Below are 13588 nucleotides of genomic sequence, written 5' to 3'. Positions count from 1 at the left end.
GAGCCTCACTTTGACTTGTCTCATGAGTTCAACTGTTTCTAGCATGTGCCACTCAACCTCACACAATAGCTCTGGCTCCGTACTTGTCAGAGAGGTGACATTCCATGTCCCTAAAGCCGGATTATACCAACAGGAAATGACCAAACAGAGGGTTCTGCTCTCACCTTCCTTCCTCCCACTTTGCACGGCACCTGATCCTGATATTCCTATCTGCAGGTGGTGGGCCCAGGCAGAGCGGGCTTCTTGTAGCTTCTTTGAATTGAGTCTTGTGAGCTCTCCCACAGGCCTGGCTCCATGATGGTGCACTGATATCCCTAATCTGGGCAAGGTTCACCTCTTGTTGTGGTTAGCCACATTATCAGAAGACTTAAAACTGCTTTGAGCTTCTGCGCAACATTCTCTCTGACCTGTCTGATGTTCCTTGGTTTTTGTGATGTTGTTTGCTCATAGATCTTCTCTAACAAACCTCTGAGACCTGTATATAGTGGCTGGTTTTGAACTGAAATCAGATCACACGAAGGTGGATTCTACTTACTGTACTAATTATGCAACTCCTGAAAGCAAGTGGTTGGTTATTTTTCGTCCTGTCAGAATTAAGGAAGCTGATTAGAAATTCTCACCACGCTTTTCGGATTTTATTTGTCAAGAAATGTTTTGAAAACCATGTGTCATTTTAGTTCCACTGTACATAGAGTAGATGAAAGTCATAAAATTACAAAACATGAAGTTTTAGGGATAGTAACGTTTATACAAAGCACTGTAATAAATAATGTTATAATGTTCAATTGTCATTTTCCTGGTCAATGAAATAAAAAAAAGTTAATTTTACAACCTTCCCAAAGAGAAAAAAAAGAAGACAACAAGTTCCCCTTCTAATTCAACAGAGCTCAGATCTTTTTCTTTTTTCATGACAATAAACTTATGAATTCGATAACGCCTCATTGCACTTAAACGATACACTTATGCTATCAAACATTACTGTAAGAGTAATAGAAAACAGTTGTTCAAATCTTCCTTAATTCATGAAGGTATTTTGAATCTTTAAGTTTTCTGTGCTAAGCTGTTGTGACTGAACCGTGCGGACAGCTTGTCTTGTCTCAAAAGACGCAGTTTGATAGTGACAAGCCCTCATCCTTCTGCGTGCCTCACTCTCTCGCTGCCAAAGCAACTCGGCTGCCTCCACTTGCTTTTAGATTGTCTGAAGTGCTGTCAGAAGGAGGCAAAGAGAGCATGTGTATGTGTGTGTGTGTGTGTGTGTGGAGTTGAGTGTTTCTGTGTGTATGTGGAGAAAGAAAGAAAGAAAAAACATGTGTGTGTTCATCAGTGTGTGTATTCTGTGTGCAGTGCGTGCATGAGAGACTCTTTAAAACGTTCCTTTATTCAGAGGTACACTGTTCAAGGTGAGATGAGAGATGAATTATTCAGAAATATTTCCCATAGCAGGAAGAGGGTGTTTTTGGAGGTTAGGCCACTGAATGCTTTTGTGTGTGTGTGTGTGTGTGTGTGTGTGTGTGTGTGTGTGTGTGTGTGTGTGTGTGTGTGTGTGTGTGTGTGTGTGTGTGTGTGTGTGTGTGTGTGTGTGTGTGTGTGTGTGCGTGTGTGTGTGTGTGTGTGTGATGCTTTTAAAGGCAGGGGAGAGAGATGCAGAGAGAGAATGTGAGTAGGTGTTTAACAGGGCAGAGGGATAGTGGAGGTGGAGCACATCCCCAATCAGCCAAACAAGCTTTTTCAATGTGGAGCCATAATTGCTGATGCTGGAACAAGTGATAATGTAGCCAGTTTTTCCTCAGGCAGTCTTTAAGAATTTCATCATCTAAACTGAACATGACTGTAGCGCCTCAGTCAGATTTGGCTGCAATAAGTGAAACATTATTTGTCTACAATAATGCAATGAAAATTGTTGTGCTCTGTACAGTGCACACTTAGATTAACTATAGGAGTAGTACTGTCATTCAAATCATGGAAATTGTCAAGCTAATATGTTGACTTCATCGGAATAACTGACTGCATTCGACTACATGGTTCTCAAACCGGAACCTTCTAAAATCTTTAAGAGGTGCAAATAACTGGAAAAGTAATGAGTAATCGCTTTTCATTTGTACCCAAGGCTCTGAGCAATAAGCACATTTAAATGATTTACCCATGATTTATGATTTATTAGTATTAATTTGTGATAGCTTAAAGGGATAATTCATTTTTATAATATTTTAGGGTTGTGTGGTGTTCTGAAAAGTCAATGTTTTACTTGCAGTATGAAGCAGTTTAAATGGGTCTAAGAATTTGAGAGACGCTCTCAGGAATCGGCATAAATCCTACTGAGATCATCATCTAACACAACCCAAACTCAAAGCACTCGCAGACTAAACTCTATGTGAATCATTTTACCTTATAGATTTACATCAGACCATTGTTTTATCTGTTAAGTATTTTGTAAGCCAAACAACATTTTTATTTAAGTAATATATATGCTGTGGTCGTGCAATTCTAATTACCATGAACAAGGAAAAACATCGGATTGTATGAATAAGGTTTACAAATTTTTAAAACCTTGGGGGCTTTTATTTATTCATTTATAATTGTATTACATTAAATTAAATTAAATTAAATTAAATAACTAATTAACTCAAAAACAATATAAAGGTTATTTGTTCCTTTATATAAGCAGATTATGTTTTTTTTAATTAGCAAATAACAGTTTAATAGTGTTGTGGGCAAGAGACACTTCTCACCTCATCTCTGGCCCTATGACAGAGTGCCTGCGGAGCATGGACCTGGCCTGGGCGCTGCTCAGATTTGAGGCAAGTTCTCCATTTATGGCCAAGATGACATCCCCCACCCCCAGTCTGCCATCCTGGCAAACAGAGCCCCCCTGGACCACGCTCCGGACCAGCATGCCTGTGCCGTCCTTGATAGCACTCACCGACATCCCTGCCAACAGGCGCACAAACACATCACACAGAAGCACACAGAAGCATGGGTGAGTAGAGGATAGGCTAAGACTGCTCTGCCAAACAGACATTTGCCCAAACAAACACCTGACTGCTGCAATAATCAGTATAATCAAGACAGACACGAGGCAGATTAGCACACATAGACACATATGCTTGACATTTGCACGGCAGCATCCTTCACACTCACACTCGCATAAGTTGCATTAATGCAATCACACACACTCGTGCTCACAGAGGGCAGCGGGCACAGGTGACTGGAGGAGTGACACATGCCATTCGCACAAACACCCGACTTTGGCATTAGCAGTTTGGACACTAGGTGGATTACGCTAACGAGTCATTAATGCAAACAGGCAGAAGTAGGTAAATCAGGTCTCACACACACATAGAGGCACACACCTCATGCACACACCTAAACATGGTGTAGAGAGGGAAGGCTATGCCAGATTAGATAGGCTGGTTTAAGGTGCTGGCGTACAACACTGCTAGCTACTAATGAAGCACATCCACAACACTATGGTCGTACAAAATTTGAACTTGGTCAAAAAAATGACTTTGTGCTTAATTTTACTTAAATAAATAGTTTATTGCTTTTTTTTTGGTATTACATTCAAATTGCAATACAATCATAGTGCATGGAGAACAATAATTTGGGAACACAGCAACTGCCACTTACAGGACAAACCAAAGATACACATTTCAAAGACTGAAGTCTAAAGAAATAACAGTTAAAGTTTTCAACTCTAGAGGTGCTGAAATACAACACTGCATCAAAATACATCTAATATTACTAAAAGTGCTTATATGTATAATTAATAGAGATGCACCAAGAAAAGCAGCAGGCATCAAAATGTGGATGCTCTCTTTTAGGAATCTAAAAATCCTTTCTTGAACACGTCATTCTTAAAAGATACAACCTCAGCAGCAACTCTTTTTGACGTGGTTGTTGTTGCTGAGGAAAGAAATCTCGGTGTTAGCTATTTTCAGTATCAATGGGTTGTTTAAAAGTGCAGGCAGAAATATAAGAAAAAAAAAGTAAAAAGCTATTTAAACTAAATATTGTATTATGACATGTCAAGACATCTGCAGTTTACTGAGGCTGTAAGAGATTGAGAAAGAGCAACACTTTCAGCAGATGACAGGAAGGCTGAAAATATTACAGCAAGGTTGCTCTGTTTTATTCTTCTAAGTTTTTAAACTGTTATGTAACATAATGGACCTTTAAATCTATTTTGTGTTCTGGAAATCCCAGAGTGGAGGTAAAGAGCTTCATTTTATTGACTAAATACAGACTGTAATGCTAATAATGCTACCTGCTAAATTAGTTGCAAAACAATGCAAAGATTTTGTTGTTTTAAAATATTAAAAAGCTGCCTTGTAGTGGCAGCTGCTACTAATATGAATAAAGATTGCTTTATTCATATTAGTAGCAGCTGCCACTACAAGGCAGCTTTTTCTGAAGGAAGGATGGAACAAAATATTTTTATACTTATCAGAGAAAGTGGAATTTGGGAAATCTATATTACAAAACTTTACACAAATCAGAAAAAGGTAGCAAAATTCTCAATGGTGCATTTCTAATAATTATAATTAAATTCATATTTCACATGCAAAAGCATTTGATTTCAGCTCAACAGCACATATTAACAGTTCAAAAGACTCAAGTGGAAAAGTGTTACAGCAATTGCTTAGAAAATTTAAGAACATGTAATGATTAGTGATTAGTCAAATAAACAAGGCAAGAACAAGACTTAGTTTTTCAAACCTGTTTTCCTTAAAACGTGCTGTTATGCTCCTGTATGTTCATTCTTTGCTACAAGCAATATCATTTGTTTTAAAAGGTGGACATTAATATGGTTATGGAGAGAGTTACACATGGCAACCAGATCAAGTAAAAACAACAATATGGTACCAGGTATTGTTCAAATACAATGAATATCAAATCTCTTCCCGTCTCTGTGGACCAGCAAAAGTTTGGGCATTTCTGTGACCTCTGATTTCTGTTAATTGAGAAAGTGAACTTATCCTAAAATAGTAGCACAATGAATTGTACAATCATATAATATGTGTTATGTATAACATATATTATGGGCTTTATAAAGCAAAATTTAAATGACAAAACAAGAACAAAAGCACCATTAAAGGGCTTAAAGGCATCATAAGAGATTTGAGCTCTCAGGTTAGTTTTTAAATCTAAGAACTTAAATATCCAAGATGGAGAACGAGGTACCGTAAAGCGTTTAACTTCACCATGCAAAAGTATTCACACCCCTTGAATCTTGTCACAGAAATTCATGAATCAGGTCTGATACAGGTATTAATAGTGAAGTAATTATGGTAGAAGAGTGGCAAGACTGAAGCAATTCTTGGGAAAAAAAAGCCACATGAGGCCCTGATTCCAGTATGACACAATCCATGTAGAGGACACAGCAAACACATGGAAGAAAGAGCCTTGGTCAAATGAGACCAACTTTTTAGCATTTTGCCAAAATGAGAAAGCTATGTGTGGTGGAAAAAAATATAACTATGAAACATGGTGTGGGCATGATTTTCTGGACAGAAGTGATGGGGAAACTGATGGAACTAAATACAGGGCAAGTTTTAACACCTATCCAAGATTATTATTTTTTCGTTAGTTGTAAAAACCATGCAGACAACTCTTTTCTGTCCAAAACTAAAGGCCAATGTGTCGTCAAGTCAAGTTTATTTGTTTAGCACGCTTCAGCAACAAAGGTCTTCAAAGTGCTTTAGGCATTTCAAAGCACTTTATCACACATAATTAGAACAAACTACATTGATGTTTCTGACAAACTGTAAAAAAAAGTTCAAGGAATAGAAATACTTTTGCAAGAAACTGTAACAACTCTTTAAAGCTATGCCTTCTATCATAAAAACCTAAATACTAACATAATATCATGATGCATGCATCCCTTAAGACAAAACACCAGAAAAGACTCATGACCCACCAGTATTCATAACAAAGTGCTTGTAGAAACAAATATAGTATTATCTGGAAAAAGTACATATATGCTAGTTTACGAGACCTTATTGCAACAATCAGGAAGGTATGGAAGAATGTTTATTATGTCTTAAAAGCTATTTTTCTTGCTTAAGACCAGGCAATCTTGCTCAAAGAACACCTGATGGGACTGGAAGGACAATCAACATTAAATTGTAGGAGTACTCAAAAGACTTAAATAATCAGGTATTGACCTTCATCATTCATTTAAAGAAAACCATTCTTGCATCTTAATCACCAAAGTCTGAGCAAGACTCAGACTTGCTCAGACTTTGGGATTATAAAAAACCCCATTATATTTAAAATATAAATATTATTTAGAAAATATTTTCATATATAGAAAATTATTTTTTTTTAAAAACATTTAGGCTTTAATGATTAAAGCTCTGTGTGGGACAAACGGATCACAGCAGGTAGGCATTAGCCAGTTCCCAGTATCAAGGTCTACCAAGATACAAACGTATACTATGGTGAACAGCCCCTTCTAATGAGAACACGTCATTCTTAAAAGCTACCACCTCAGATTGAGATGACATCTCAATAACAAAAAAAAATGGCAATCATTCTTTTGAAGTGAAGAGTGTCTTGCAAAGTAAATTTCTAAGCCATTATTATGAATGCTGCATTTGTGTTAGACTCTTATTTTGAAGAGAGAGAGTAAGTAGTTCTTGAACTGTCCTGTTGTGCCGACAGAGTTAGCAAATAAAGACTGCTTCCGCGCTAGCTGAGAGCACGCTATAATAAAGCTTTGAAGAAGCCGCCATTGTTTTTAAATTGTTTGTGGAAGTCTTTTGAGGCAGTGACAAGAGTAACATACAAGATTTGATTTGTAAGGAGTGTAAAAAAAAAAGACTGGCAATCTTTTTTTTAGCTGCTAACAATGCTAAAAATAGCATTTGCTTTGGAGCTCCCCATCTGTACACTAAATGATAATTTCATAGGTTTATATTTGGACGTCAGGACTTTATTTTATCATTTCTAATCCAATATTGGACAACTAGACAATACTTCACTAGGGAGAGATTGTTTAAAGCAAAGGTTGAGATATAAAAAATGTGTGAAATTAACAAAAAGAAAGCATTTTCTAAATGTCTTTCAACATTTAAGCCACTATTTAGACAACCTTAAAACCAAATTATACAAACTAGTCAAATTTTCACTATAATACTCTACACTAAGGTAAAATGCTGTAAAACACAGAATGCAATTTGTGAAATCTTAATTTTTCAAAAGAAAAACAAGTAGGGATTTTTAGTTTGCGATGGACTGGCGACTTGTCCAGGGTGAACCCGGCCTCTCACCTGTTGACCACTGAAGCTAGGCACCAGCACCTCTGGTGATCCCATCAGGGATAAGAGTATAAGATAATGGATGGATGGGTGGATTTTTAGTTTTCCCAGATATACTCTTAAAATCTTGTCTTGTTTTGTTGTCTCAAAACTCAAAAGCGTGTGCTTCTCAACAGTTTGTAACTTATTCATCAATATTTAATCTTTCTGTTTGAAAGAAAAGCAGTGAGGTCATTTGTTACATTTTTGTATTAATTGTCTATCTTAACACCATGATAGTGCAATACTGTGGTATATGCTTTCAAGATTACCAAACTGTGAGTTTCAGAAACTTGGCCATGCCTGACTGCAGTGAGGACTACAAGAAACAAACAAACAAACAAAAAAAAAAACTAGTTGGGCAAAAATAGTCATATCTGAGGGTGGGGGAGACCTGACAGTTTGATGTTTTCTTGGACTATTAGACACCTCAGTGAAACATTAAGTTCTACTGAATAGACCATCAATCCTTAGCCAAAAATGTATAAACTCAACTTACATACAGTAAACTCACAGAAGCATCAGATTCTCATAAAAATAATCATTTTAGCTTGGTACACAAAGTCTTGTAGAATTTCTGTAATAAAAAGTAGCAAAAATCCCAAAGTACTTCAAAGGATATTAAAGGATGCCCAAACTTTTGCTTATTACCACTCATAAACTCCTGATCCACATATGATATATATATATATATATATATATATATATATATATATATGTGTGTGTGTGCGTGTGTGATTTGTGTGTTTGAATTTCCAGTAGAGTCTGTGTCATTAAATAAATCAGCAAGGGGATCCAAACAATCATAACCGATGAGAAGGGTGCACTGATACTGTGACCTTGATTTTCTCTACCACAAACATTTACATAATTTCAAACTCTTTCTTTTTCTCTCTTTCTCTCTCCCTCTCTCTCTCTCAAGCACACACAGACGTAGGTAGTCGAAAGCCTTATCAACACATGCATTCTGAATACAAATGACTGACTTGGTTTCCTTATACTTTGCATAGTGTCTTTAGTTAAAAGTGGAGGATTGGCTTCGACTCTGTTGGTTCATGTTAAGACAGCCAAACACTGGAACTGGAGTTAAGACAAAAATCTCTTATTTTGCAGATAACAAAAAGTCTAAATTGACCAACACCGTCATATAAAATGTATGGGTTTAATTCGGACATTGAGATATACAGTGTCTCTCAAGAAAGTACACACTCCTGTTAAAAGGCAACAGGTTTTTGTGATGAGAAAGTTTAATTTCCACATGTTACCTGAGGTGTATTCCATATAATTTAGTGGAAAAATAAATAAAACTGTTAGGAGAAAAGTAAAGGGTGAAATAACCTGGATGCATTAGTGTGCACAACCTAAATCTAATACTTCGTTCAAAATAGCTTTTGATTCAACTTAGAATGCAGGTAGGTGTCTGTCATCATCCCATATATTGACCTTCCAACATTGTACCACTCTAATCTCCAAAAGTTCTCAAAATCTCTCAGATTTTGATGACATTTCTTGTCCACAGCCCTATTCATGACACCCCACATATTTTCTTTTAAATTAAGGTTTGGACATTCCAAATTTCACATTTTCTGCCATTTTTGTAGAGAGTTGGAAGAAGTCTTAGCAATGCTGAAATGTACAATCTATCAGTTTTCCAGCAGCCACCTCAGGGTTTGTGGCCAAAGCTGTTCAAGATGTCATCCAACCACCTTGACAAAAATCTTATATCCCCCTGAAACCTCAACCTTTATTCTGCCAATACAATGTTTTACTGTGACTGTGAGGATGGCGCTCGTTAGATGGTCAATGTTGTGAACCTTTCAGAATTTTGACAACATTTTCAAGTTTTGTTTCATCTGACCATAACCTTATTCTTGTTGCTTTGTCTCTTGGCAGATTCACAAGGTTTTGTTTTGTCTTTTAAATTTTTTTAAGAGATGTCTGAACTTTCTAATGTTGCTATTGTCACATACTTTCTCTATTTGTTGATGACTGTGCTCCTTGTGCCTTGATGCAAATGCCCACAAGTAGAGGTACATAACAATGAAACTTTATGTACCCTTTTCCTGACTGATACCTTTGTACAATCACATCTTTCTGATTCTCTGTATCATCTCTGCAAGCTATAGTTACAGCTAAAGCCTGGAAAAGTGAGAAAAAGCCAATTTCAGGTTAATCAGATTCAATACAACTCAAGATGGGTGTGAACGCAAGATGACTTAATGGTTAATTAAATCAGAAGATGGTTTAGTATGTTTACCTTAAAGATGTTGCCTTATGCAAAAAGGTTATTGCACCTTGTGCAGGATAAATGTTACACTTTAGGTAGAAAAAAGCTTTAAAAACAAACATGGTCTCATTTCTTACATAACAAAAACTTGGTATTTTACAGAGGTGTGTACTGAGAGCCATTGCACCTTCTCATTACCTTTACTATTAGTTAGCATTTTGAAGTGTTAAACAATGTTAACTATCTCATTCAAAACACACACATACTGCCTCCACATAGAAATAATCTCCTTTCTCAGGTTTGACGAACACATCACGTCACCATTCCTCTTCGGGGCAGTCGTCATCACCGTCTCCAATTAGTGTCATCAAGGCCATGCCTGCAACGTACACACACCAGGACACCATCACCAGGAGAAAGACAGAGAACATACCAAGGCTACGGTTGCCCCGGACAACAGTGATTGTCCTCTCAAAGCTTGTGCGAGGGGGCAGAGGTGGAGCTTGCTGCCCACCGTCATCTTCCATTGCGCAGCAGCGATAACGCAGCTGATTTTCCTAAGAGAAAGACAAGAAGGGTGTAAAGGAGGGAGTGAGAACATGACAGTGGGGTGAGTGTTTTATGAAATGTGATACTGACATTCGTTTAGAGCATAGCTATGCTACTGTCTTTGTATTTTGCTTCCAAGGAACCAGATGCATTAAAAAAATGTTTTAATTGATCTTGATCAATGTAAGTTTTTTTAAAATTATTTTTCTGCTTCCTCACTCAATTTGAACAAAGAAAACTTGCTCTTTTGTACAAAGAATAACATTATATGCTTTTAATTTTACATTTGAATTCAGGTTCCTCTGAAGACTGAAATCATTTCTCTTGAACCTTTTCATATTTTGTCATTTTTCAATCACAAATCTATATTTTATTGAAATTATAGATTTCAATGAAAAAAAATGTAATCTTTTATAACGTATTCCTAATAATTTCAACATTATTAAAAAAATTATTTTCATTATTTGTCCACACAAAAGTCTCAGCAGGAGGGCATACATTTGAATTTACCCCCTCAACAGTGACATTGCAAAATAAAATCCAGTGCAAGCAGCCCATATCAGACCTAGCAAAGAAACAGAGTCAAGCTGCATGTAATTTGATTAGTGGGCTTTAGAGAACATTAAAGAAAAAAAACATGAAGACCAAGAAACACAGACAGGGCAGGGAGAAAGTGGCCGAGAGGTTTAAACATGGACAAAACAACTTCCTAAACTTCGGACTAAACATGGAGCACTGTTCAAGCCATAGTCTGAAAATGAAAACTTTTGGTGCCGCAGAAAAGCATTCAGTGCTTCACTTTTTCCACATTTTGTTATGTTACAGTCTTTTCACAAATTGTATTAAATCAATCTCTTTCCTCAAAAGTCTACACACAAATACGACAGTGCAGAAAAAAACTTAGGTGAAGTCCACCTGTGGTAATTGAAGTTGATTGGACTTGATTTGAAAAGGCACACACCTGTCCCACAGACATGGCAGTATTATGATATATAGTTGCAATGCTTCAACAGGAACTGTAAAGCTGGTCATAGTTGAAGGTAAGGCCAGCCCTGTAAGAAACCATGTTATAATCCCTGTTAGAGGCTGCAAAACCATGAACACTGGGGCAGCAGTTCAATTTCACATGGGCCAAAACTACAAACATGCAGCCAGAGATGGAATAGAATAAACCAAAAATGTATATGCTCTTAATTTTACATATGCTCTTAATCCAAGGTGACTGAGCCTGAGCAATTTTACAAGGAAGAATTGAATAAAAAATGTGTCTATTGAGGTGTAAAACCAACAGAAACATATGACTTGCAGCTGTAATTGTAGCAATAGGTGTTAAGTTAGAGGCTGAATACATGATTTCTGTGCATCATTTACTTTTCACTTCACGCTTACGTATTACTGTGTCTTGGTGTATCATATAAATAAATTGTTGTAATGTGACAAAACAGGAAAAAGTGTATGAATGATTTTGCAAGAGGAAAGATGAAATAAAGGGAAAAACAAAGGTTTTTTTCATAGTGTATGTGAAGTGTATATTGAAACAAATATAATCTCTAACGACTCTTTATGTTAAGTGATTCGGCAACTATTAAGTATCGCATGAAACGCAGAAACCTCACGAGCCTGAAGAGAAAATACAGCGAATATCAACAAGATTATCTGTTTTTGGGGCTGTAAAGGGAACCCAACAAAATATTATGTTACTATTTCAGTCTTAACTGTGGTGGGCTCAGCAAACAAGAGACCATACTGGAATGAGGCACAGGGAGTGAACAAAAGAAAAGTGGTTCATGTTTCTCGGCACACTGAAACTGGGAAGCAAAGATAACCCAGCTATGATGGCTGAAACTACTGTATAATTACAGCCATTATTCTTGAATAATACAAAATAATGCTTGAGAACTTTTTAAGTGGTACTTGTGGGTTGTCTTAAAAATAACAAAACGGCGCATAATATTTTGAGGATACGTGAGTTTTAAAAAAGCACCTATCAATCAATCTCCTTTAAAACTTTAGAGCAAAACTTCAAGAGAAAAGCAGGCACCCTGAGGAAACTTGTTCCTCAACACTTTTTTATGCAACATGAAGAGGAGTTCAATGTTCTGCATATTCCCTGTACTGCATTTCTAGAGTGCTGTTATGAAGTAGATTCACATCTTGGAAAATTATCATGATGACTATTATGGTTAAGGTACATTGCATAAACTCTGTCCTCTTGGAAACCTAAAACTGATCTCAACAGAGCTTACACAGCTAAAACAGAGAAAGCATTGCATATTTTCTGTACAGGGAAAAATGAATTTCTTTGTCAGCAAAAAAAGTAAAAGAAAGAAAAATGACAACACATGGATGTGATTTTAGATGAAAGGATTATGCACCTTCAAATTTGATGGAGCTGAATGCAAATAGGGATTGTGTTAGACTGATTGTAGAGAGATGTCAGCTCTGTGCTTCTGCTTTTGTTTTTCATCTCCCTTTGCATTAGTTTGCAAAGCCGACATTATACATGACCAGTCCAGCAAAGGTCAGAAACTAAGCAGCAATCAAGCTTGATAGAGTCTTTTTTTCTAACATAAAAATATCCCACCAGGCATTAGGTTGTAAACTAGAGAGCTAATTGACTAATATTTTTATGGCACCTGGATAAAATTGGATCACCTGTAGTTCAAAATCTAAAATACTTAAGCTGATGAAAACTGAAAATTTTCCACCAAAACAAAGCAAGACTCGGATAATCAAATATAAATTATTCAACCCTTGTATCATTTAGAACAGATTAATTAAGAAAAGCTTCATCATTTGTGAAATCGTTACAGTATTTGTAAAACAGTTCATTAAAAAGGGGGCTTTTCCATTTTCTTTCCCAAGTCCTAAAATCACTTCTCCTGAACGAGATATTATGTCACAAGTTGAATGAAGTTACACCCCTGTCTATCTGCAAACATGTGGCAAAAGAGTGTGAACATATGAAATGCTGAGGAATATACTGCAGTCAGTGTGAACTGTTGGTAGCCTGGGTGCAAAACTGAGCAAATTATTTTCATTTTAAACATTATGTGTTGTTTGCATAACCCTACTGCTTGTCACATGTTTTAAATGAAGTTTCCAAATTTGTCCCTTGGCTTCTCAAAAAAAAACAACAAAAAAAACATGCTCCTTCAGAAACACAAACTTCTATGAACACTTTCTCCAAACTCTTTTTATTCTGCGTTTGCTCTGTGTGCCCCCTCAAGAATACTTTCTCTCCGAAGGTTGACAAGCATTACTACAGTGAAGGCTGTTGGAGCAAAGACAAAAAATGAAAAACATTGACAAAGGTAGCCTTGTCACATCTCTGTGCGCACTTCACAAAAAAAAAAGGGCAAAGCACAGATCTTTTAAGTCTTATAGTAAGCAAAAGCAAAAAAAAGTTCAAAATCTTGTTTTGTAGCCAGGCTGATTTTGATGAGAACACTGTGTGAGAGGCATTGAGCTAGACCTTCATGCCCTTGAGGAACAGCAGTAAGCCCCTTTTCAC

General features: G+C 36.6%; 1 protein-coding gene across 10 annotated transcripts in view; it reads right to left on the bottom strand.

The window, feature by feature from the left end:
* LOC103469128 (multiple PDZ domain protein) overlaps window positions 1-13588 on the bottom strand; it is a 59782-nt gene that overhangs the window by 26706 nt on the left and 19488 nt on the right. For all 10 annotated transcript variants that reach the window (XM_081609075.1, XM_008416696.3, XM_081609072.1 and 7 more), the window contains exons 19-20: window positions 9959-10082; window positions 2730-2928 (exon numbers count right to left, since the gene is read on the bottom strand). In XM_081609075.1, coding sequence (XP_081465201.1) covers window positions 2730-2928; window positions 9959-10082 — 323 coding nt within the window. The remainder of the gene's footprint in view (window positions 1-2729; window positions 2929-9958; window positions 10083-13588) is intronic.

This window comes from Poecilia reticulata, chromosome 1 (genome assembly GCF_904066995.2).
Source record: "Poecilia reticulata chromosome 1, P_reticulata-male-v2, whole genome shotgun sequence".
Classification (NCBI taxonomy): Eukaryota; Metazoa; Chordata; class Actinopteri; order Cyprinodontiformes; family Poeciliidae; genus Poecilia; species Poecilia reticulata.
This window is presented reverse-complemented; position numbering and strand designations above follow the sequence as displayed.